The sequence below is a fragment of the Saccopteryx leptura genome, chromosome 6 (genome assembly GCF_036850995.1).
Source record: "Saccopteryx leptura isolate mSacLep1 chromosome 6, mSacLep1_pri_phased_curated, whole genome shotgun sequence".
Classification (NCBI taxonomy): domain Eukaryota; kingdom Metazoa; phylum Chordata; class Mammalia; order Chiroptera; family Emballonuridae; genus Saccopteryx; species Saccopteryx leptura.
This window is the reverse complement of record NC_089508.1, coordinates 78,384,141-78,410,402: the sequence shown is the minus strand read 5'-3', so window position 1 is coordinate 78,410,402 and position 26,262 is coordinate 78,384,141. Positions and strand designations below refer to the sequence as shown.

The 26,262-nt window shown below is 48.1% G+C and overlaps 1 protein-coding gene across 1 annotated transcript in view; it reads right to left on the bottom strand.

Moving 5' to 3' along the window:
• PLA2G4E (phospholipase A2 group IVE) overlaps positions 1–26,262 on the bottom strand; it is a 44,835-nt gene that overhangs the window by 4,545 nt on the left and 14,028 nt on the right. Inside the window, exons 4-17 of the mRNA XM_066342642.1 lie at positions 25,896–26,027; positions 19,773–19,813; positions 18,010–18,052; positions 17,217–17,280; positions 16,133–16,293; positions 15,946–16,035; positions 15,630–15,667; positions 11,558–11,693; positions 10,529–10,665; positions 7,038–7,260; positions 4,085–4,199; positions 3,141–3,278; positions 993–1,100; positions 348–551 (exon numbers count right to left, since the gene is read on the bottom strand). Of these exons, the coding sequence (XP_066198739.1) occupies positions 348–551; positions 993–1,100; positions 3,141–3,278; positions 4,085–4,199; positions 7,038–7,260; positions 10,529–10,665; positions 11,558–11,693; positions 15,630–15,667; positions 15,946–16,035; positions 16,133–16,293; positions 17,217–17,280; positions 18,010–18,052; positions 19,773–19,813; positions 25,896–26,027 (1,630 nt within the window). The remainder of the gene's footprint in view (positions 1–347; positions 552–992; positions 1,101–3,140; positions 3,279–4,084; positions 4,200–7,037; positions 7,261–10,528; positions 10,666–11,557; positions 11,694–15,629; positions 15,668–15,945; positions 16,036–16,132; positions 16,294–17,216; positions 17,281–18,009; positions 18,053–19,772; positions 19,814–25,895; positions 26,028–26,262) is intronic.

Here is a 26,262-nt window from a genome sequence, read left to right as displayed (position 1 = left end):
TCTGCTGCTTCCCACTTGGTAGATCTGGAGCTGGGCCATCCCTGCCCAACTCACGGCGGCAGCAATCACATAAATAGGTGCCCCCAGAGGACAATTGCAGAAAGTCAGGGCCCCCATTCCCCATCTGTGGGCCAATTTCTACCTGCTGAGTTTTGTTGCACAGCTGCAATTAACTAAATATGTGTACCAGGACACACCCAGGAATCCATCGGGGCAGGGTGGGGGTGGTCTGCCACGTGACCTCATGAACATGTCAGAAGGGTTTTCTCATCCTATCTCCATGGCAGCCTTGACTTCTCCTTCCTCCAAAGGGAAGCAGGCCTCAGGTAGCAGCCAGGATGGGGTACCTTTCCACTTGGAGAATTGGCCATTCTGGAGGTAGTCGGTGTGCAGCTGCAGCCCCAACAGGAAGTTGTGGAACTCAGACACAAAGGACCGGTAGGTAAGGATGTGGCGGAACGTATTGGAGAGCCAAGATGCTGGGATCACCACCGAGGTGTCCAGGGCATTGGGATTACAGCTGGGGATTTCAGGAAGGAGCGGTTCATCTTCTGCAGGGGAGAGGGGAGACCAGGTCACAAGAGCTGGGTCCCAGATTGCTCAGGAGGAGGTGACAGATAAGGAGAGGTGCCAGAGAGGACGGTCTAGATGAGCAACCTTTAACTATGCTCATAGATACCCCCCTCTTCAGCTCTCCTGGGTGCTACACAGCATGCCAAGCTTACTACACAGCGGATCCACTCCCCCAAAACATCTGGAGGAGGCCCCAGGGGGCTTGAGGCTGGGCCTCGGTGCATGTGCCTTCACCTCCAATCACCCTCCCCTCTAGACAGGGCAGGCTCTCCAGCCCTAGCGGCCTTCCCATGTTTGTGGGCCACACAGATGGTATTGAGATACATAGAACATGAGCTGGTCCTCAGTTTGTGATCCATGGCTCTCCATCACCCACCTCTTATCACCCAACCAAAAGGGGAAGCCAGTGTGTCACCTACCAATGTCTTGCACTTTCTCCCTTGTCCACCTGTGGAAAAACTCCTCTGAGGATTTGGCATAATTCCAGGCATCAAGCAGGTTCAGGGAGAAGATGCTGCTCCACAGACCTAGAGAGCAGGTCCAGCCGTGAGCAGTTCTGTCCAAGAGCCCCAAGACCCACGCAAACACTGACTGCGTCTGCTTTGGCCTCGATTCCTCCAAGCCAGGCTGCTCAGAGTAGGACAGACTTTGATGTTTCTCTGCCCACAGTGCAACTCAGCCCAGATGACTGGTGGTCCCAGCTCTCAGCTCTTCTCCACCCTCCTCTCAGAGCTGGGAGAGGGCATGAAGCATACAAGGCACAGCCCCAGCAGCGACAGGCGCAAGCTTCAAGTTCAAGCCCAAATGCCCACTCTTGCATCAAGTAATACACTAGTTTAGGACAGTGCCAGGCACATGAATAACACTTGATAAATATAATGCTATCTCTTATTATCATGATTTTAAAATGCAACACATTGATAATACTCATATGAAATCTTTCACATTTGTTGATCCATTTGGAACTTCATAAGACAGGTTCTATTCTTAAGCCCAATTTACAGCTGAGAAAACTACCCAGCCTGTGGTGGTGCAGTGGATAAAGCACTGACCTGGAACACTGAGGTCACTGGTTCAAAACCCTGGGCTTGCCTGGAAAAGGCACACATGAGAAGCACCTACTACAAGTTGATACTTCCTGTTCCTCTCCACCCCCCTTTCTCTCTCTCTCTTTAAAACACACACACACACACACACACACACACACACACACACACACACACACACACACCGACAATTAAGAAAACCAAGGCTCAGAAAGTTCAAGTCCAAGTGTCTTAACTACAGATCTATGACCCACTGAACCACATGCCCAATAGCATAGGCCTTTAGAAGGAGGAAAGGCCACCAAGGCTAGGACTTCTGGGAGGGCTTCACAAAAGACATGGGGCTTGATTTGGACTGGGCTTGATTGCAATAGCTGAAGGAGGAGTGCAGACAACTATCTGTTTTATGTTTTTTTTTTTTTTGTTTTGTTTTTTTCTTTTTACAGAGACAGAGAGAGAGTCAGAGTGAGGTCTAGATAGGGACAGACAGACAGGAATAAGAGAGATGAGAAGCATCAATCATCAGTTTTTCGTTACGACACCTTAGTTGTTCATTGATTGCTTTCTCATCTGTGCCTTGACCACAGGCCTTCAGCAGACCGAGTAACTCCTTGCTCAAGCAAGCGACCTTGGGTCCAAGCTGGTGAGCTTTCGCTCAAACCAGATGAGCCTGCGCTCAAGCCGGTGACCTCAGGGTCTCAAACCTGTGTCTTCCACATCCCAGTCCAATGCTCTATTCACTGCGCCACTGCTTGGTCAGGCTGTTTTTGTGTTTTTTGTGTTTGTTTGTTTTTAAGTGAAAGAAGGGGAGATAGTGAGACAGACTCCTGCATGTGCCCCCAACCAGGATCCATCAGGCAACCCTCATCTGTTGCCAATGCTCAAATCAACCAAGCTATTTTCAGCACCTAAGGCTGTTGTGCTAGGAGCAACAAGCTAACCTCAGAGCCTGGGGACGATGCTCAAACCAAACATGCCACTGGCTGTGGGAGAGGAAGAGGAAGAGAAGAGGGAGAGGGAAGGGGAAAGGAGAAAATGGTTTCTGCTCATATGTGCCCTGAGTGAAAATCAAACCTGGGATATAACTATCTGTTTTTTGAGGTTGCCGTTTGGTAGATGAAGTTTAGACTCTGAAGGGGAGAATTAAATAAGTGAACATCATAGTCAGGCCCCTGCACTCAGGGCACTGGTTTGGGAGGACCATAGGGTTGGGAACTGGGCCAGGCCTCCCAGTTACTTTGCCTTTATCCTATGGTCCCCTCTGGCCCTAAGAGCTAGGTTGGCCCCTAGAAGCAGGCATGTTGCTTCCTAGAGCCAGAGAGGAAAAGGGTGGGAGTTCCAGAAGCTTCCATTTCAGCCTGCAATTCCCAGTCTCACCTGGGACAATTCTTGGGGGAATAGAGCATGCCTCCCTGTCATTCTCTAACTAAAAGGCAAGGCCCTGGCCAGCATGGGGCAGAGTTCCCAGGAGGCCCCCCCCATACCCTCCCCTCCCCCCCCCCCCCCCCAGCCAGGAGTTACCTAGCATGTAGCACATCCGAGACTCTGGGATCCTCCGCATTAGCCGTCCCATGAAGAACTCAGAGCCAAAGAGCTCAGTGGGGACGAAGGCCCCATACTTCTGCATGCCCACCTCATATGGAGAAAACTCGCACCACTCTGCACAAACAGCAGGACAGGGTGTCAGTCTCAGGTGGTGCAGCCATGCCTCCCCTCCTGGACGCCTGACACAGAGCTGGCCTTGGGAAGACCTGGACAGTGAGGCCGTGGTTCCCCCATAGGATACATGGGGCATCATGGTCAGCTTCTGCTAGCTGGTCAAGACAGCTTTGCAACCTGCACTGCTCATTGGCTCCTGAAAACCAGATAAATAGGGACCAAAACTGACCCCAAACCAGTGCAGGTCTCTAGAGTTGCTCCCTCTGGGCATGTAAGAAATATCTAGGATCCTTTCCCTTGTGACCTTTACATCCCCTGTCCCATCAAACTGCCAGCCAGGGAAACCAGGGAACCCTGTCCCCCTCCCCACTCCTGAGGGCAGAAAGGGGTAACAACAGAGGCGGATTTAATGGCGGGCGCACCGGGCGCGTGCCCTGGACCCCGACTTCTGAAGGGCCCCGCAAAACCCCAACTTTACACTTTTTTCTAATGATACCAAGTTTGGTTTCATATGTGCAATTTTAACATTAATAGTATGTAATATTTCTTTATTTTTAAAAAATATGGTTAATATGTATTTTTATTTTCCTTGTCTATGTCTTTTTATTTAAGGGGCCCAATATTTTCTTCTGCGCCCGGGGCCTCAACTGACCTTAATCCGCCTCTGGGTAACAAAGACAATTAATTTCTTTGGTTGTCAGGAGCACCTTTTGATGTGGAAGTTGCCAAAGTTGTGGAGGCATGTGTGTGCAGGGTGGCTTTGCTGGAAAAGGACCCTGCTGTAAATTGCAAGTCATCAGTGTTACCTCTGAAATCCTGGTTGCTTACATCATCCTTGACATTGATGGTGAGGTAGATGGGCAGGGGGTTCTGGCCTTCGCTCAAAGCAGCACGCTGTTCTGACAGTTTGCATTCATTTTTCTGTTGGGAAACAAAATGGTTAAGGAACAGAAGCTGACAAACAGCTCCTGGGCAGCACAGCATAAGGGCACAGCGTGGACCTGAGCACACTAGGCTGCTGTAAAAGCTCCAGCTGACACCAGTTAAACCTGCTTTTAAAAGGCACAGGTAGAAGGTACACATCATTGGACTATTCATCACTTATGACACAGATGGGGAGGGACTAGACCTGCAGTTTAGGGCTGTCCCTCAGAGTCCCAGGGTTTTCCTCATTATCTCCAGAACCAGAGAATGAAGAGGTGGGGGTGGGAGAGGCAACCACTGCCCCTCTTTATCCCTGTCATCTTCCACCCACTCAAACTGGAGCAGCTCCATTTTTCTTACCTGCTTTGTGTGTTGCAATAAAATGTGTTTAGGAGGGGGGAAAATAGCTTTTTCCCCTTCCTTCCTTCTTTCCTTCTTCTTTCCCTCCCTCCCTCCCTCTTGCTCCCCCCTCCCTCCCTCCCTTCTTTCCTTCCCCTCTTTTTAACAAGAGGCTTGAAAACTTGGGCACCAGATGGCGGCAAAGGTCCCTCTAAGTTCCCAGAGCACTGTGCTGTGTAATTAGAGTGGGAGTCCTTTAGATAAGCTAAGGCCACTGGCTACTCTCCAAAGTGAGTCAGCCAGTATAGACAAGGTCATTCGAGGCCCTAGAGGCCCAGGTGCTGATCCCAGGCCAAAAAGCTGCCTACTACGTGACCGCCCAAGGTTACCCAAGCTTGTGAAGACCATGGAATCTGTATGGGATGGTAAACACATGTGTGGGCCAAAGGATTCTTGGGCCTCTCTTGAAAGGCAAAGGGGATACCTGTCGTAATTGGGCCTAGAGATCTAGGCACCACAGAGCTGACTGTCCTAAATAGAGGAAGTTGCAGACACACAGAAGAGTTCCTTAGGTGAACTCCACACTCATTGTCAAGGGGGCCCAAGGAAAAGGGGCTCCTACTTTTGGCCAGAGCGGAAGAGCAGAGACCTCCTAATGTTGATCCTAGACCTGCTTTCCGGGAACCCTGGCTCCTCCCCATACAGAACCCAGGAGGCAGTGCTCAGACCTCCGATGTTGAAGCCTTGGTGCATTTCTCCTCATCACATGGGGCAATAACTCTTGTTAAAAATATCAACTACCACTTATTGCTGTAATTCCTATTTAAGGACTAGCACAGAATAGGGCTGGAATTTAAACCCCATCCTGCCTGACTCCAAAGCCAACACCCTCAGTCTCTGCCCGTCCTGCTTCATCATGAGGACAGGTTAGATGGTAGGTTATCAAAAGGGACAGGATGGGGTTGGAGCCATCAAAAACTGTGAGTGCCTTGTGTCTGAATCCCCATGGCCCAGCACAGTTCCTGGCATGCAGGAGGTACTGCATCTGTTAAAGATTGAATGAGGGAATGAATGAATGTGGAAGATGTAGTTTGGGCCATCCTTGGTTGTATAAATTGTCTAGATTTTCTGGAAAAGGGGACATACTAGAAAATAAATTTGCTGTCCCTTCTCTTTCTGGAATATTCTGATTGAGATTAGAACATCTCAGACACCGTTGGGAGCGAGGCAGATAGCCACAGGCCTGAATAGAAGTGAGGTGGGAATCTCTGCTTTGAGTCCAAGCAACAGGCAAAGTTGGTCCTCGTTGGAGCCTGTGCAGCTGAAAGGACCCAGGGTTCAGCTGAGCTCACCCGGATATCCAGGACCACGGCATCCCACGGTCCCACTCCTCCAGCATGTCCCACATGGCTCTCACAACAGCTGGGCCTCAACACAGGCTGGTTCTCTTCTTGGGCACATATGGCTCAGATCGTTGGATCTCAGAGCAGGGAGGAACCTCATTGGGCCCATCCTCTGTGTGGTGACCTATAGACCTCCAACTACTGGGAGTGTGACTGAGTGAGGGTCCCAGTTGCTGTGCTCTGAAATCCATGCTAAGTTTGTGCTGAGGCCACACCTCCCCTGGCAGCTCCCAGCCCATAACTTAGTGGGGCAGGGATACCGAGGCAGGCCCAGTCTAGGGGGTATCAGGCTCCTCCAATGGCCAGCTTGGCTGGAGGGCTCTCAAAGGCCTTGCTGACCCTGATGCTTCCATGCAGCCTTTCTTCCCTCTCTCCTCCAGTAGGGGTCAGACTTGCACCACAGTGTGATGGCTCTTCAGCCTTTTCCAGCTCCCTCCCTATTTTCTCCCACAGGTGTCTTGATGTGGCTCTCAGAGGACATGATACTTTTATTTTCTTCCCTTGTATCCCTCCAAAGCTGGAAACCGGGAGGCAGTCAGACAGACTCCTGCACGTGCCCGACCGGGATCCACCCAGCATGCCCACCAGGGGGCGATGCTCTGCCCATGGGGGGGCGATGCTCTGTTGCAACCAGAGCCACTCTAGCGCCTGAGGCAGAGGCCATGGAGCCATCCCCAGCGCCCGGGCCAAATCTGCTCCAATGGAGCCCCGGCTGCAGGAGGGTAAGAGAGAGACAGAGAGGAAGGAGAAGGGGAGGGGTGGAGAAGCAGACGGGCACCTCCCCTGTGTGCCCCGGCTGGGAATAGAACCTGGGACTCCTGCACGCCAGGCTGACGCTCCACCACTGAGCCAACTGACCAGGGCCTTTTTACACCTAGGCCACCCCCATCAAGTGGATCTCAGTTATACTCTAGAGAGATGTCAGAGAACAGTCCCACCATCTTTCTCCATCACACATTCATCACCTCATACCTTCTACAGCACAAGGATGCACCTGCAGGTCCAACCTAACTCCTGCTGCAATGTAAGTCCAGACATTCTTAGGAAGGACGAGAATTGGAAAGGTGTGGCCTAGAAGAAGCTGGGTACCTACCTCATCCCCCAGACAAGCCTCGATCAGTAGGCCCCAGAAGTCTGTAAAGTTGACCTTGTAGCCCTCTTGGCTGCGCTGCTGAAGCTCCTCCCGGTATTTGAGGAGCTGTTCTGGGAACAGAGCGGGCATCTTGTCCTTGATCACGTGCCTCCGGGCCTCGAGGACGGCAGGCTCCAGGTTTTTGGAGGACCAGTCAGGGTCACGGTACAAGGTAGCCATGGTCCTGGAGAAAGACAGGCATGGCTGATAGAGCTGAGCCAGGCCTGGTCTGATCAACCCCAGACCCTGGCCAGAGAGAAGGTGGGCAGCTCATGGGAAGCCTCAACCTGCAGGAGAGAAGCCTGGAGGACAGGGGTGAACATTACTGCTCTAGGCACAGTGGCTACCATTTCTTGACTGCCTGTGGTGTGCCTAGTATAGCATGTTGCTCAAGAGTGAGGATTCTGGACCCAGATCTTCCTGGGTTTAAATCTAGACTCCTCCACTCACTAACTATTATGTCATCTGGAGCAAGTTACCTAACTACTCTCGACCTCATCTTCCCCATCCTTCCCCATCCGTGGAAAGGGGAGAGTTGTACTTATCTCCTAGAGTTATTGTAAAGATTACATCAGTTAATACAATGTAACATGGTTAGAATAGTACCTGGCACAATGTAAGGGCTGGGCTGTGGAGTGGTAGAGCCATTATTTGAACCTAGGCTTGGATGATTCCACATCCTGGACTGTTTCCACTCTGCCACATTAATTCCCATAATTACAATGCTGGCTAAAGATTTGTTTCCCCTCCTTAACTTACATGGGAGCAGTGGGGAGGAGTAAAACAAAGATGGGGGTCCCCCTGGACCTGGGTCTTTTTTCCTTTCTGCCCCTTCTTGTCCTGGTCCAGCTTTCTGTCTGTGTCAGGACAGCACTTGGGACCCCCACCCACAGTGAACCATGTCTGCAGCTGTATAGTTGTCTGAATAGTGACCTCTTCCTTCACAGGACTTGTTTCTGGTCAGGGAAGGCAGAGGTTGATCAGGAGATTTCTTCCACAAAAAGCACCCTGTTTGCCTGACCTGTGGTGGTGCAGTGGATAAAGCATCAAACTGCCACGCTGAGGTCATCAGTTCAAAACTCCGGGCTTGCCCAGTTAAGGTACATTTGGGAGTTGATGCTTCCTGCTCTTCCCCCCTTCTCTCTCTCTCTCTCCCTCTCTCTCTCTCTTTCCCCTACCTTTCTCTAAAATGAATAAGTAAAATCTAAAAAAAAAAAAAAGTACCTTGTTCTTTGTAAGGTTCACTTGGTTATTTTTATATTTTAAAAACAACTTTCAAAAACATTACTAATAATTGATTTTAAAAGAATCCTTTCCAGTGCTTTCTGAGACCAGGTACCCCCTTATCTTCTTAAACTTCTACCCATGGGCAGCCAGTTAACAGGAATCTTAAGAACCTGGACCCGCCTGACCAGGCTGTGGTGCAGTGGATAGAGCGTTGGACTGGGATGTGGAGGACCCGGTTTTGAGTCCCTGAGGTCACCAGCTCAACAAAGAATTGGTGCTTCTCATCTCTCTCCCTGTCTCTCTGTCCCTTTCTTTCCCTCTCTCTGTCTCTGTCTAAAAACAAAAAGAACCTGGGCCCTGGACTCTGACAACCTGGGTTCAAATCCCAGCAATACTGCTCATTAGCTGAGTGGCCCTGGACAATTCTTTTGTTTCTCCAGCTATAAAATGGGCATAATGACAACATCTCCCTCATAGTTTTCTTATGAGAAAGAAATGAGATAATCCATCATAAACGATCATCACCCCAGTGCTTGTGCAGAGACAATGCTCATAACTGTCAGCTCTTCCTGCTATGTCCCCTCTGGGCTGAAGCCTCAGGGCCCCTGATGCCCCTGGAGCCCTTGGTTCTCCTAGGGAGAGTTTACACCCACTCATCCAAATGAAAGTCACCCAGAGTGCCTCCAGGATGAGGACCTCAGCTTGGGACCCTGAGGGCTCAGAGGCCCACCAGCCCCAGACAGGATAAGACACAGACCTGGCTGCGAGAAAGGCCTTAGATAGTCAGAGGGACCCGGCCACTCTGAACCAGGGCTGCAATATGACTTTCGAGCCTCCTTTCACCATAAAAAGATTAAAAATTTTGTTTTATTAAAAATTATGTCTTTGCCTGACCAGGCGGTGGCACAGTGGATAGAGCGTCGGACTGGGATGCAGAGGACCCAGGTTCAAGACCCCAAGGTCGCCAGCTTGACCGCAGGCTTATCTGGTTTGAGCAAAAGCTCACCAGCTTGGACCCAAGGTCGCTGGCTCGAGCAAGGGGTTACTCAGTCTGCTGAAGGCCCACGGTCAAGGCACATATGAGAAAGCAATCAATGAGCAACTAAGGTGTCGCAATGCGCAACGAAAAACTAATGATGCTTCTCATCTCCGTTCCTGTCTGTCTGTCCCTGTCTATCCCTCTCTCTGACTATCTCTCTGTCTCTGTAAAAAAATAAAATAAAATAAAATGTTTTATAAAGACAAATATAGTAATATTCTTTTTCCTTTTTTAAAAAAATTAAGTGAGAGGGGGGAGGCAGGGAGGCAGGGAGGCAGAGAGACAGAGTCTTGCATGGACCGCATTTGGCAAGCCCACTACAGGGCGATGCTCTGCCCAACTGGGGCTGCTGCTCCACTGCTCAGCAACTGAGCTATTTCAGCATCTGAGGTGAGGCCATGGAGCCATCCTCAGTGCCTAAGGCCAACTTGCTCAAACCATTTGAGCCATGGCTGTGGAAAAGGAAGAGAGAGAGAGAGAAGGGGGAGGGGGGGGTAGAAAAGCAGATGGTCATTTCTCCTCTGTGCCCTGACTGGGAATCAAACCCTGGACTTCCACATGCTGTGCCGACGCTCTACAACTGAGCCAACTGGCCAGGGCTGTAATATTCTTTATTAAAATGTTTTTTCAACCTAAAAGTTTATTCTTTTCTTCTGATTGAAAAAAATTTTTTTTGTGGATCCCTACAAGGCCCTTGGGACCGCGCATGGTACTCCTGCGGAGAAGCTGACCCTCATGCAGGTCTCACCTGGGGAGCCAAGTTCTCAGTCTCCTTGCTCATCAGCAGAACGAGGAGGTCGGAGCCAGAGGAAGCCTGCAGGGATGTGTGGGCAGCCAGCATAGCTGGGCCAGCTCCACCTGCCCTGGGAGATTCGGCACATACCCACCTTAGGAGAGAGAGTAGCTGCCTCCCCTCAGCAGGGTGGGATTAGTGGTGCCAGGAGTTCACGCATAGGAGGCCCCCATGCTCCCGGGTCCCTGCACAGCCCCAGAGGAACAGCAACGTCAGTGATAGTGGATGCCTGTGACTCCTGTATACCCAAGGTCACCCAGCTGTAAGGGGTAGAGCTTCCCAGGCTTCATGAATCACTCTAACATGGGGCAGGGAGAACTTCACCAGAGACCCCAGGCCAGCCCTTTTGCTGTTTGCTCTGGGCTCCACCAGACAGTTTCCCCAGATGCTTACCAGGTGGCCCCTGACAAGCCAGTGATGTAGCTGGCACAGTTCAGGAGGTTCAGCTTCTGCAGCCCCAGCAGGTGGCCATACATGGCGGTCATGGATCTGGTTCCACCCCCAGTGGCCATGATGGCTATGAGCGGCACCTGGGGGACAGAGAGGCGGACTGCTTGGGCAGTGCTGGGTGGAGAAGCCTTCGAGTGACAGACAGGAGCTGAGAAGGGCAGAGGAGGAGGGAGAGCGGGCTACCGGAGTAGAGAGTGGGGAACTGAATGACCTGAGAATTGTCTTTCAGAGTGGGTAGCCACTCTGTACAATTATACCTTTGCTCCAAAACGAATATTTGTTATCAGTAAAGGGCTCTGAAGCCTTACATAGGCTCTTTGCCAAGACTTACTCTAACTGTTTTCTTTTGGTGAAGATGATAAGATCCTTCTGTTGGCTAACACCCCAGCACAGCCATCCCAGGCACAAGGTCTCCATCCATACCTATGGTTCACCTCAGAAGGTGGACACTCAGAGGGCTGATGCCCAGGTGAGTGTGGGCCTCAGTCCACACCGGGGAGGTGATAGCGGGCTCTAAGCAAGGCACCACTGTCTGCTCCACGGGAAGAAGCTGGCTGTGCAGATGGACGCATCTATCCAGCTTCCACCTGCTGTTCCTTCTGGGAGTGTTTATATGTGTGCAGACCTTGGGAGGAGGGAGAACTGAAGGTCCTAGAGCCTTTTGAGAGGAAGTGTGGAGTGTGGGAAGAGGTGGAGCTTCATGTGTTCTCCTGGCTGGTAGAGGGAGGCCATCTTGTCACCTCAGGACCTCTTAGGGCTCCTTCCTTTCTCTCTCTCTACTCTGCTCTCCCCTCCCCTTGTAAACACACACCTGCGCCATACCCAACACAGCCCTCACCTCAAACCTAGTACTAAGCGCAACCAGGAAAGACAGTGCTGAGGCCGGCCCGGGGGCAGGCATCAGGGTGCGTGTTAGAAGACCAAGTTCAGAGCAAGCACTGAGCCCAGGCTGGACAAGCTCTGTTAACCCACCTCGTCCATCTGCAGGTCCTCCTCCAGCTGCAACACCTGCTTCAACGCCTCAGCCACCACCACCTTCCGCTTCTGCAAGAACGCCAGCTCTTCCTGGCACAGGCTGTAGCCCAGCCGCACATCCAGTGTCTGCGGGCTGTGGGGACAGAGAACCGCGGCTGAATAGATGGTGGCGTTCAAATAATTTACCAACTGGTTCTCTGCCTTAATGACCATTTTACGTATAAAAAACGATATACTAAAAGGTAGCTTATTATTATATTTCATGCACTTAATACTTAAATAAGAACAATAAAAGAGGAACACAAAACTAGATTATGTTATGAGTTATAAAATATTAATGGAATAATATTAAATAATACCAGACAAAAAAATACAATAAAACTGTTATTTAAGATATTTCCATATTGCTTCTTGATTGGCGTCCTCACTGGCAATTTTCTTCACTTTTATCTGAGCATCATTGGCTGTGTGATTTACCCTTAACCATCTTTTCACTGTAGGAGTAGGATTCCATTCCTTTAGAGGTTAGCTGATTAGAGTAATAGTCATTGTGTTTGATATATTAGAAACAGGCGACTTCTCTCCTCTGAACATATTATGTTTATCTTTGAAAAACCCCTTTCCGCTTCTGCTGAACTTACAGCAATTGTTCTGACAATATTTTTAGCTCTTTGAAACAAATGACAGCTTGTCACCCCCTGGTTGTTTGGCATTTTTTCTTTTTATGTTATATATTTGTTTACTGAAGTAACAAACGTGAGGGAATTAAAATGTAATATTTTGTCAAAGGTATATGAGTTTCATGAAATGAATAAATATTACAAACAGTTTCGTCAAAATTTTTTTACCTATGAATGGAATTAACATTACTCTGGGCACTAAGAAGACACTGGTGCACAGATGAACATTAAAAAAGAGTAAGGAATAGCCTGACCAGGTGTTGGCGCAGTGGATAGAGCGTCGGACTGGGATGCGGAGGATCCAGGTTTGAGACCCTGAGGTCGCCAGCTTGAGTTCAGGCTCATCTGGTTTGGGCAAAGCTCACCAATTTGGACCCAAGGTCGCTGGCTCAAGCAAAGGGTTACTCAGTCTGCTGTAGCCCCATGGTCAAGGCACAGATGAGAAAGCAATCAATGAACAACTAAGGTGTTGCAATGAAAAACTGATGATTGATGCTTCTCATCTCTCTCCCTTCCTGTCTGTCTGTCTCTATCTATCCCTTTCTCTGACTCTCTCTGTATCTTTAAAAAAAAAAAAAGAGTAAGGAATATAAATTTGTGATTTCCACATTGGGCAGCTGCCCAGGCACCCACCTTAGAGAGAACTCTGATTACTAGTGCCATTTTAACAACTGGTTCACCGAACTAAACAAAAAATTAGATATTGGTTCTATCGAACCAGTGCAAACTGGCTGAATCTCACCACTGCTACAGACCTCACCTCCACGGAGAAGATGCAGTTTTAGAGTCTCTGCTTTCTCATCTGTAAGATGGGGATAATCATGCTTAACTCTCAGCACTGTCTTTAGGTCTTATGAAGATAACAAATGTAAAGGCCCCAAAGCCTTAGCTGGTGCATTATAAGCAGGTACTCAACACAATTAGGGACTCATTAAGCCCTCTGCCTCTTCAGTTGGATCTGAAGTCCAGAAAGGCTTCCCCTAGGCACCTTCTATAGACTGAGGCCAGACGTGGGGGACAAAGGATCCTCAGGTACTTCTGGCAATCTCTCTGGACAAGGCTCTACAGGAAGGGCTATTCTATTTATTTGTTTGTTTATTTTAATGAGAGAGGCAGAGACAGGGACAGACAGGCAGAAAGGAAGAGAGATGAGAAGCATCAATTCTTCGTTGTAGCACCTTAGTTGTTCATTGATTGCTTTCTCATGTGTGACTTGACCAGTCATCAGCTGCAGCTGAGTCAGTGACCCCTTGCTCAAGCCAGTAGCCTTGGCCTCAAGCCAGCAACCATGCAGTCATGTCTGTAATTCCATGCTCAAGCCAGCGACCCCACACTCAAGCCAGTGACCTCAGGGTTTTGAACCTGGGTCTTTTGCATCCCAGGTCAATGCTCCATCCACAGCACCACTGCCTGGTCAGGTGGTAAGGGTTCTTCTAAGCTGGATAAACACAACTCTGCTCTTATGGAGCTCACATTCTTCCTTAAGCTCTTCTTGCTCCCAGAATAAGAATCGGTGTGTGTGTGTGTGTGTGTGTGTGTGTGTGTGTGTGTGTGTGTGTACGTGCGCATGCGCACACATGCACGTGAACACGTAGCTGACAAAAACTCACCTCCATGATCTCATCCATCCTATCATATAATCCCCCAGGTCTGCAAGGCAGGTAGGGAAGGAGCTTCTGCAGCATGACCCGTGCTTGCCCTCCTTATATCACATCCCTGCCATGAACAAGTCCAGGATCCTGGCCTGACATCCAGCCTTACGTGAGCTGTCCAGCCTCGCCTCCAGCTCCTTCCTGGAAGGGCCCACTGGCCCTCAGTGCTCAGGAGCACCTTCAGTTCTGAGCCTTTGCTCAGACAGGTCCTTGCCTTTGCTGGAAGCTTTCCCCCTGCCCAACTGCATCCCTCACATCCTCCAAGGCCGAGCCCCTCAGTGGCTCCAGGCGAATGGACCTGGACAATTTCTTTTTTTCTTTTTTTTTTGAAAATTGATTTTAGAGAGAGAGAGAGAGAGAAACACAGGGGGGAGGAGTGGAAAGTATCAGCTCGCAGTTGCTTCCCACATGTGCCCCAACCAGGCAAGCCCAGGGCCTCGAACCAGCGACCTCAGCATTTGAGATCAATGCCCTATCCTATTTGAGATCAATGTGCCTCCACCGGTCAGGCGGACCTTGACAATTTCTGACCTGAGTCACTCACAAGGTCACACCTCCTTGATGGCAGGGCTTGGGAGCTCTTCCATCACATTTTTCCATGTCTACCACAGGGCTGCAGACACAGCTGTGAAGAAATAACTCTTTCCTTTACCTCAACAAGGAATAGATAATAGAAGAATGATAATAACATCAGCTGACATTTGCTGAGTGTCCCCCTTGCCAAACAGATCAGTGAGCTCTTGACACGTGTTACCTATCTCACTGGGTCCTCAAAGCAGCCAACAATGGTCAGCACTCTTGGTATTGCTCCAGTTTACAGATGAGAAAACTGAGACTTAGAGAGGTTAAATAACTTGTCTAAGGGCAAAGAGCTAATCAAACTGGAAATGGATATTATGATCACTTGATTTTTGACAAAGGTACCAATGAAGAAAGGACAATCTTTTCAACAAATAATGCTGGGACCACTGGATATCCACATTCAAAATGATGAAGTTTGAGCCCCTATTTCATACTGTATATAAAAATTAACTCAAAGTCAATCATAGGCCATAAAACTTTTGGAAGAAAACATGGGAATAAATTTTCATGACTCTGGATTAAGCAATGATTTCTTAAATACGATACCAAAAGAACAAACAAACAATAAAAGAAAAAATTTAGATAAATTAAAATTCACCAAAATTTAAAATGTCTATGCTTCAAAGAACACTATCAAGAATATAAAAGATAACCACCAGAATAAATAGAATACTTGCAAGTCATATATCTAACAAGGGACATATTCAGAATATACAAAGAACTCTTACAACTTAAAATGGAAGGCAAATAACCCACTTTAGAAATGGGCAAAGGATTTGAATAGGCATTTCTCCAAAGAACATATACAAATGGCTAATAAACCCATGAAAAGGTGTTCAACATCATTGTCATCAGGGAAATGCAAGTCAAAACAACACCGAGCCTGGCCTTTTGTTGCATAATGGGTAGAGCATTGACCTGGAGCACTGAGGTTGCTGGCTTGAAACCCTGAGCTTGCCGGGTCAAGGCACATATGACAAGTGACAAGCAAGCAATGAACAACTAAAGTGAGTTGATACTTCTCACTCCACCGCCCTCCTCTCTATATAAAATCTATAAATAAAATCTGAAAAAAACCACATACACTCCGAGATATCACTTCACACCCCCTAGGATGAACAAATCAGAGGGACAGACAGAAAGAGGGTACTTTACCAGGGTGTAGACTTCATGTGTAACTCACAGTTTTCTCCCTGGATGCAAAAGATATAAAGTCTGTCATGGGCGACAATCAGTTCCAAGTGATCCCAACCAAAGAAGTGCAGACTCACCACACTGTCTACTGCCTGACTTGATTCAGCACACATGCTTGCACACATGTGTATGCTCACACGCACACAGGCATACACACACATGTGCATGCACGTGCTCCATCTCACTCTCTCTTCTGGACATGACCCTCCCCATCTCCCTGCCTCAGGAGCTCCAGGCTCAGCTGCCCAGGGGCTCCTTCCCAGACCGAAGCACTCACCACAGGCAGGGTCACGGCCTGGCCATCGGTGAGGCAATCCAGGGGCTGGCTGACAGGGTCATTCTTCTTGTGTGCACCACAGCAGCAGAGCTGGAAGGAGGAGTGCTTCTGTGAGCAGGCGTGAGGGGCTTCTCCAGCAGCCTGCCTGCCCCAGTCCCCCACGCCACCCCCCGATGCCACCTTGTACCCCACAGCTCCATCGGCTTCTGGGCATGTCCACGTGCAGCTGGGGCTGGGAATACTTGGGGTAGTGGAAGGAGGCAGGGTCTGGGCAGCAGGGCTCTGGGCATTGCGAGATGCGCTGGGAGTGCTCAAAGGACTCTGTCACCGTCACCAGGAGGTCCTTCCCTGGAAGAGGAGAGAATAAGGCTGAGAACCCTCCAAAACCTCTCATCCCCTCCACCCGAACATGGCCTGGTAAAAAGCATAGCTGGAGGTGCCCAGGACAGAGGTTTAGAATGACATGGGGCACTGGTTACGCTGCCCTAGAGACTGCCACTCTGTAGGACAGGGCCAGCCCAGGAGCCTGCACTGTAATAAGGCGTGCATGTGACACTGATAAGTACAGTCCCCAGAAAGCCCTCTGAGATGCTGAGTCCTCTGGTTCTGCTTCTCGAGGAGGTATCTCAAAGTCACCCCTGCTGCACTACAAGCAGCCCTCACCCTACCACCAGTTTGGGGCAGTGGCCTCTCCCTCCCGTCCTCACCCATGCCTGTGGGGCCACGCTGCTCCCCTCTCCTGGAACAGGGTTGGAGGTCCCTGCGTGAGTGGCATGGGGTGGAGTGGTGAACAGGAGAGTCTCATATCTGTGATCCCTGCCACTACCAAATGCTAGGACTCTCTATGAACTATCAACTGGCCAGAGGAAGGGACACTGCTAGAGGGGCCCTGGGCGTGGTTAGTGCCCATCCAGCCCATTGCTGACCACTGTACCAGATCCAGCGAACCCCTGGTGTGGCAGGGGTACAGTGCAGACCAGTGTGGGCAATGCTGTGCCACCCTGTCCAGGGTGCTCATCGGGCCTGGGAAGCTCTGAGGTCATGTGGGTACCTGGAAGAGCATGCCCTTTATGGAGGGGTGGGGGAGGGGAGACAGGGTTCACAGACCCTGAGGGTGAGTATACTGAGACATCTCCTGCCAAGCTCTTTGTTCCCCACTGAGCCCGGGGCAGCCCTGGAACAGCCAATGCTGGTGCTGGCAGGGCTGGGAAGCAGCCCACCCACTCTGCCAACCCTCCCCACTGACAGGCAGAGGCAGTCAAAAAACCCACTTTTCCCATTCTTCCTCTGCCTTCTGGATTCTGCATGAACCTCCAGGTGGGAGACTTGCCGAGCCTGCAACAAAGAAGCGAGGGGCATGACCTGACCTGGGTACCCTGGGGGGGCTGACCACATTTTCTGAAACCAATCAAGTCCTGTCATATTATTCAGAGATGAAATATTTGAAAATAAAGCACTCTTGAAAAATCTAGGATGTACGGTCACCATTTACCAGGGGTCACATTCTCTGCAGCAGGTTGGAGGTGGGACCTGAGGGGAACTTCCTGTTTGGGCTTTGAAAATAAATAACTTCCAAAGAAATAGCCTTCTCAAGAAGCAGAGGCAGGTCAAACTCCTTCACCATAAACTCTCAAAGGCTGATTTTTAGGGGACAGATTTTGAATCCTGGGGTTTTAGATGTATCTAATTAAAATTGTTGAATTATGAATATCTTTTTAATACTGAACTTGTGCTTGTAGAGACGGAGATTGGGGGGAAATGGGACCGAGATTGCTTCTGGGAGAAGGCTACCTCCTAGTGGGAGCTTTTATTGGAGAGGTTCCCCAGAAGGAAGCGTTATTCTGTGGGATATAGGATGCTGGGCCAGGGTACTGATGTCCCAGCTATTTCCTCCCCAGGGACAGCCCAGTTGCTGTCCCAACCCTGTCCCTGCCCCCTTGGGCTGGCTTCAGTTAGTTTGACTCTTAGTCCAAGCTTGGCTCAGGGTTCTCTCCCTGTCTGTTCCCCTGAGAACAGCAGCCACGTCTGGCCTCTGGAGGTACGGGAACCTGGAAGGACAATTACCACCAGCACGCCATTGGTGATGAGGGCCTCGGGTGGGGAGGAACTGAAAGACAAAATAAGAATTCCTGGTCAGTTATAGCGTTCTTGACTGATTTCTCACAAAGGTGACAAAACATCTAAATTGGGTCAATAATGAGAGAGCAAAGCCTTCCTGGTCCTCATGAAAATAGTGGCTTAAGAAGCCTCAGGTGTGTAGATTGTCAAGGAGAAAACTGGCATACATTTGAAATAGAATGTCTAGGAAGAAAATAGATTTACAGGTTAGAAGAAGAGTTCCCTTTTTTTCCCTTAAAGAATAACTGTTCTTCGTGTCCAACCAGATGAAATGCAGAATTATGAGGATAAACAGACTGCCAGAAAAGGCCAGACCACCACCTAGAGCAGATGGCAATAGTTCTGGTAGAGAAACTGGCCCATTCTCTGTTCTGTGCTTTATTTAATCTATGTGTTTAACAAACAATTCTGACCCAGGCAGAAGGAGGCCTGGTAAACAAGAAATGTCACTCTGTTATAAAGCTCAGAATGTAAGTCTTCAAAGGTTACACTTAGTAGTCCGTTCAAGCCCAAGATGACTGGGTCTCCAGATCAACTCAATATCAATTTTGACATATTTCATTTTGCAATCCACTTTCTAATTCAGCCAAGGATCCCACCCCCCACCTAAAATTCCTGTCAAATCAAGACCTGAAAGAGAGCCCAGATTTTCTTTAACGTGAAACAAAGTTATTTTAAGTTGTCAACCAGCTGTTAATGGGAAATGGGGCACCTCAGATCCAGTGATTCCTCACTTAATGTTCTCCATAGGCTCTTGGGACTGTGGTGAAAGGACGTGTAACAAAGCCAATTTTAACGTAGGCTAGTTGAAATAAGAGTTAAGTTTCCATATCATCTCATCATTATAACGAAATGACAAATGACACTGAGACATTATCTGAGGATTTGCTGTAGTTCTAAGAGCCCTTAGGCAGGGAACTCTCTGAGTGGAATGTGACTAGCCCTCTTGTTCTAGCTCATTCTTCTTGTCCTCCTCTCTCCCTGGCAGATAATAAATCCAGGGGGCTCACCTCTGTCAGGGCTATGAAGCAAGGAGTAGCCAGCTGTCCCTGTCCTGGGGCAGGCTTGTCCCCTTTAGGCAGGGGACCAGTTACCCTCCCTCACTGCCTCTTCTTTTCTTTCTTTTTTGTTCTCTTCTCTTCCCATCCTCCAGCTCCGTGACCCAATTCCACTAGAGTCCCGGCATAGTCAGACCTCCACCCTGGGGCATTCTCCTAGTTGGGCATGATGGGACATAACACCGCATGCTGGGTCAGAGTCTTCCTCTGACTTGGTTCTAGAGGTGGCTGCAGAGGAGGACAGGGGGCAGCCTCTGCTCTGGGCCAAGGTTTGCAGGAGTTTTTTTTCTAACCATTCTTGGTCAAGGAGGAGACCCCTTGGTCCTGACCCCTTTCTCAGCCTGGCTTCAACAAGCCCCCATCTCTATGGTGGTGAAAATTCTTTCCAGAGGCCACTCTCAGAAATGCAGGGGAGCTCAGGCAGGGAGATTGGCCCAGAGTGTTATATCTTCAAAGCAATACTGATGTCAGTAGAACAGGATGAGTAGGGATAGGCCCAGGCACCTACGGTATTCAGAAGCTCCCAGTGATTCTAATACACAGTGGAGAGCCTGAGGTGAGTGCCAGGGGAGACAGTGGAAGAGGGAAAGACAGCAAAAAGGCAGACCAGGCTCTGAAATGCAACTTAGGTGTTAGGTGTGGCCTACTCACCTCTCCTCCAGCAGGAACTCTACCTCCAGTTCCTCTTCGCCCTGCAGAGGGAAGAAAAGAGGGCAGCTGTGATCTGTGATCTGTGAGCTGTCCCAGGAGCCTCCGTGAACCTGCCCCATCCTTCCCATGAAGCTGTCTCACTGACAGGAAGTGGAGGCAGCTGCTCCTAGCTCTTGTTGTCCCCTCTGCCTCCTGCTGTCCCCAAGTCTTTGACATCAAGAACATCAGTGACTATCCAGGGGAGGGTCAAGGTACAAAGATGACCCCAGTCCCTGCATGCAAGCTCTTCTGCCCCAGAGCATTTCCTTCATCTTCTATCCCCATTACTCTGCTGCACTTTGCTCTCCTGCCTTCCCAAAGGACTATGCCAGGGCAAGGGAGACTATGTTATTGCCCCCAGAAAGTTAAACTCTGAAGGGTAGGAGCCTCTTCCCTGCCTATTCCTTTACACATTTTACTCTGTAACTTCAGGCAAGTTGTGATTTACTGGACCTTAATTCCCCCACTGAAATGTAAGCGAGGCCTTGGCCAATTGGCTCAGTGGATAGAGCATTGGCCTGGCATATAGATGTCCCAGATTCAATTCCTGGTCAGGGCACACAAGAAAAGTGATCATCTGCTTCTCTTTCCTTCCTTCTCCTCATTCTCTCCCACTTCCCCTCCTGAAGCCAGTGGCTTGATTGGTTCAAGTATCAGCTTGGGCACTGAGGATAGCTCAATTGGTCCAAGTGTGTCAGCCTCAGGTGCTAAAAATAGCTCAGTTGATTTGAGCATTGGCCCCAGACAGGAGCTGCCAGTTGGATCCTGGTTGGGGTGCATGTAGGTATCTGTCTCACTATCTCCCCTCCTCTCACTTAAAAAAAATAAAAAGAAATGTAAGCCAGGCAAGAGCAGGGGTGCTTGTACCCTGACATGCCCCCACATGTCTCAAACAGTGCCTGGTCCATAGTGGGCATTCAAGGATTTGTTGAATAAGTAAATCTGTAACATCCCAGGTTCTTTCCAGGTCTGACTTTTTCTTTCTTTCTTTTTATTTTTTTATTTTTCTAAAGTGAGAAGCAGGGAGGCAGAGAGACAGACTCCTGCATGCACCTGACTGGGATCTACCTGGCAATCCCACTAGGGGGCAATGCTCTGCCCATCTGGGGTGTTGCTCCATTGCAACTGGAGCCATTCTAGTGCCTGAGGCAGAGGCCATGGATCAACCCTCAGTGCCTGGGCCAACTTTGCTCCAATGGAGCCTTGGCTGTGGCAGGGGAAGAGAGAGATAGAGAGAGAGGAGAGGGGGAAGGGTAGAGAAGCATATGGGCACTTGTCCTGTGTGCCCCGACCAGGAATTGAACCAAGGACTTGCACATGCCGGGCCGACGCTCTACTACTGAGCAAACCAGCCAGGGCCTGACTTTTCTGATTTTCAAAATTTCCCCCCTTTACTCTCATCTGTGTCCTCTGTCCCCTGGGGTTGTCCCAGTAGCAGGATGCTGAGGGAAGAAAATGAGGACAGGGAATCAACAATTACTGCATCTCCATTTTGTACTGTGAACAGTAGGAACCTTAGTCATGTTTTCCCATTTAAGTCTCACAGTGAACTGTGTGATAGGTACTAATATCATCACTGTATAGATGAGGAAAAAGAACTCAGAGGAATTAACAAGTTTCCACAAGGTCATAAAGCTAGTAAGCAATAGTGCTGGAGTTTGAAACAGCAGGAGTCTCTCTCTGACTTGGCTGTTATACCAAGAGGAGCCCTGGAAAGGTGTCATGGGAATAGCCAGGTGCTCCTCATGAGGCAGGAGACTGAGAGGCTTGGTGTAGGAATATGCTATGAGAGCATGCAGAGTTAGGTTAACAATTAGAGACAGCAAGGTGCCCTAGGGCGAAAGCCCTGAGCAGAGAGTCCAGGGCTTTCTCTGACCCAGTACTGGAAGCAGTGCATGCTGGAAACAGCAAAACATCAGGATACGATTTAGCAACAGAAAATTGTTTAGGCTCTCAGAACAAAGATTAGGAGTCAGCATGTTCCTTGCACTTTATTTCACCCCCTGAGAACTTCTTCTATCTGCTTCCTTGAGTTATTTGTACTGGCTAATAAATATCTGAGTAAGGCTGAGATTGGGGTTTCACTCCTTCAATCTGCTGACCAGGTCTGCTGCCTCCTTTTTGGACCTCTGGAGCATTTCATCTGGTCTTTGAGTAGTTCATTGTCGCAATGACAAGTGGTGCCCCATGTGAGGAAAGGGAACCCAACAACAGGTTTGCTACTCTGATTAGTCGTTGTCGCTGTGACAAGTGGTTCCCCATGTGAGGAACCAGAAGAAATGACTTCCCAAAGCCTGGCAAAGGAAAAGGTCATCTGCCCATCCTGTTTGGTAAGGGACACAGCAGCAGGAGAAAAGTGCTTGAATGCTTGTGGTGAGGTCACTTTTAGGAATCAGGCTAGGAGATTTCCCTTTCCCTTCATCTCTCCTTCATCATGGGGAATTGCCTTTCCCCTGAGCAGTGGAGTCTCAAATTATAGCTACAGGGACTCCTCCAAACTGCAGGGTGTCGGCATTTAACTGACCTCTTGCTCACAATCTGACAACAATGCCCTTAGTATCTGAAGGATGAAAGTTTAGACTTAGAAGATTGGGAAAGCACTTTTACCAAGGGGATGTTGAAGCAATTGGGATGGAATATGAAATGACCCCTTAGGATTGGAAATGGCTTATAAAAACTGTTCTCACCATCTAGCCTGAACCTCAGACCGACCCCTCCCCCTAGATATTTCACCAGTCCTAACCATCAGGAAGTAGCTACAGAAGAAGAGACCTTCACCCCTTTTCCTTAAAAAACAAAAGGCTGGAATGTTAGGTTTGGGTCCAGGGAGCCTTTAAACTAAATTTTCAAGGCCTCTTTAAACTTAATTTTTCCTCACCCAACCTCTCACTAGGGCAGGGGCAGTCAACCTTTTCATACCTACCGTCCACTTTTGTATCTCTGTTCGTAGTAAAATTTTCTAACCACCCACTGGTTCCACAGAAATGGTGATTTATAAAGTAGGGAAGTAACTTTACTTTATAAAATTTATAAAGCAAAGTTACAGCAAGTTAAAGCATATAATAATAATTACCAAGTACTTTATGTCAGGTTTTCACTAAGTTTGGCAGAATAAATCTTTATAAAACAACTTACTATAGTTAAATCTATCTTTTTATTTATACTTTGGTTGCTCTGCTACCACCCACCATGAAAGCTGGAACGCCCACTAGTGGGCGGTAGGGACCAGGTTGACTACCACTGCACTAGGGCAACTTTTTTGTTAAGCATCTTCTTCACCCAACCCTTCCCTCCCTTTAAGCAACTTCCCCCACCCTGAGAAGGTTCTGGGAAGTGTCCTTGGGACAAGGCATTCAGGAGGGACCTGAGGGTTGGGAAAGGGAGACAGTCTGTTTCCAAGGCCACAAACCTGTTCCAACTGTAGGAAAGAAGGACATTGTCAGAGCCTAATTGCAACAGAGGTTGGCTTTTGTGTGTGTCCTGAGGGGTTAATTAAAACTCGATTTTAAAATTCCTTATAAAGTTCCAGCAAAGCTGATAAAAAAATCCAGTATGATCAATTACTATTCTTGTTGTGTTTATGCAAATTACCAGGCCAAGTTAAAACTAGACTTAATACTGTAACTAGGATAATCTTAATTTGGCTCTTTAAAAAATAAATAAATAACTAAGGGTAATTTTAGAAAGATAAAAAAAGAAACCAGGTCATTTAAATATCTTAAAGTCTTCTCCTAGAGACCTGGGAACTGTTGTAATCCTGAGAACAATAGGAGCATTAACAACTCTCCAGATCCTGTACAAGATGTAAAAGTGGGAGGGGTCATGCCACGACCTCAATGTAAAAAAAATAAAAAGGGACACTTAAAATCCAAGTGACTCAATAGCCCATCTCCTCCCTTCTCTTCAATCATCCTGGAAGGCTGCCAAGAACAAATAATTACCTTCTCTGCAATTATTAATAATACAGTAAAGTATAATACTATTCCAAATGTTTTTTTTAACCAAGTGATCTAGAAATACATTTGATATTACTACTAGTTTAATTTAATGTCTTTAAAAGTTCTTAACAAAAAATATGTTTGTTTTACCTAGGTTTAAAAAAGTTTCCTGTTATCTCTGTTATGTCTTCTAAAAATATGTTTGCTTAGAGAAAAAAAGTGTTTTCAAAGGTTATGAAATATATTCATAAAAGTATCAATGTAAAATTGCTAATTACTAACAGTGTTCACTGAAAATTAAGTTTTTTAAAAGTGGAGAATTCTAATTAATTGAAAAGAAATTGTAGGGTTTGGTTCTTTAGTTGTTGTTTTTTTTTTTCCAAAGCTGGAAATGGGGAAGCAGTCAGACAGACTCCCACATGTGCCCAACTGGGATCCACCCAGCATGCCCACCAGGGGGCAATGCTCTGCCCATCTGGGGCGTTGCTCTGTTGCAACCAGAGCCATTCTAGCACCTGAGGCAGAGGCCACAGAACCATCCTCAGCACCCGGGCCAACTTTGCTCCAAAGGAGCCTTGGCTGCGGGAGGGGAAGAGAGCGACAGAGAAGAAGGAGAGGGGGAGGAGTGGAGAAGCAGATGGGCGCTTCTCCTGTGTACCCTGGCCGGGAATCAAACCCTAGACTCCTGCACGCCAGGCCAACACTCTACCACTAAGCCAACCGGCCAGGGCCAAGAAATTGTAGAGTTTTAATAATAAAAGGTATAAGGTATAGAGGAAAAAGAAGAAAATAAGTAAGTTCTAAAAGCTGGTTATTTCCAAATGGATAAGAAAGTTTATGAAAGTTGCAGGGGTTTGTCCAGGTTGTAGAAGGTTTGTGCAGAGAAAAATAAAAGAGAGAGAAGAACTAATGAAGTAGACAAAGGTAAGAAAAAGATAAGGAGAGAAAGGAAGGATTTTAGAAAAAGAATTGTCCTGAAAGAAAAATAAAAAGGAACATTAGAACATTCTTAAGAGCCTCAGGAGCTTGAGAAATTTACCCAAATTTACAGGTATTACAGAAAGAGCCAATAGACTTCTTAAGCCCCAACTACACAAACAAAAAAGGGGGTGTCAGGAGGAGAGACTTACCCCATATGTACAATTGTGTAAGACTCTTTTTACTATTAATTTTTTGAACATTTCCTCATCTAGACTTACTGCAGCCGAGAGGCATTTTATACCAGCTGAGCAACATCCTAAGCCTCTCGTGTTGTACTGTGATGTATTAGCTGTCCCTGAGCGGCAGAATCCAGTAAAATTACTAACCTGGGGCAAGGGTATGTTGCAATTTTGTCATTAACAGGTCCTCTTTGAATACCAGTGAGAAACCTGAAGGCTTATTATGAGTTGGCATCAGCCCCTAGAAAGGAACCCAGTTCCAGAGATCCAGAAGCTGATAGTGAATCCACCTCTGGAAATGAACCCTCCCCCAAAACAAGGAGATCTAACTCACTCCCAAGCACTCAGGGAGCACCTAACATCACCTGGGACACTTTAAAACATCTAACCAGGCGTGCTGAAAAAGTTTTACAAAATACAGGCATGCCTGTAACCCCTAAAAACCTGCTTCTCTTTGTGCTTGCCCTTCACCTTCCACTGAACCACCTGACCATCTTATTCTCTGTTAATCTTTACTAAGACAAAAAAGGCGGATATGTAGAAATATGTTATGAAAACATGCAAGTTAGGTTAACAATTAGAGACAGTGAGGTGCCCTTGAGCGAAAGCCCTGAGTGGACAAGAGTCCACAAGCCTCTCTGACCCTGTGCTAGAAACAGTGCATTCTGGAAACAGCAAAACATCAGGATAAGATTTAGAAACAGAAAATTGTTTAGGCTCTCAGAACAGAGATTAGGAGTCAGCATGTTCCTTCTCTTTTAGTTCACCCCCTGAAAACTTCTTCTGTTTGCTTCCTTGAATTATTTGTACTGGCTAATAAATATCTGAGTAAGGCAGGGGATGGGGTTTCAGTCCTTCAGTCTGGTCTTTGAGCAGTTCATTGTTGCAACGACAAGTGGTGCCCTGTGTGAGGAAAGGGAACCACACGAGAGGTTTGCTACTCCAAGTAGTCATTGTTGCTGTGAAAGCTTGGCAGCTCCACCCACCTCTGGATTAAGAGGGAACTTCACATGTGTTTTCTTCCTGAAGCAGAGCTTGGTGAGGTCATAGAGAACTGTCAAGAGATGATCATCTGGTGTCACTGCATCTTCATCACAGACACTCAGCTCCAGCACATTCTAGGGGAGAAGACAGGGTGCATGACTGGTTAAAATGGTTTCACTGACCCATTGCTCATTCCCAGGACAAGGGGCCTGACCTCAGTCCTAGCAAGAATGTGGGTCTGAGGGACAGGGATCAGCAAAAAGGTCCCTGCTCAGGTGTGAGAGGCATTTATAGGGAAATGAATTTCGAGAGGAAATTGTCTACTCCATCCTTCCCAAATCTCTGAAGCCTTCCTGCCCCTCTGCTCTG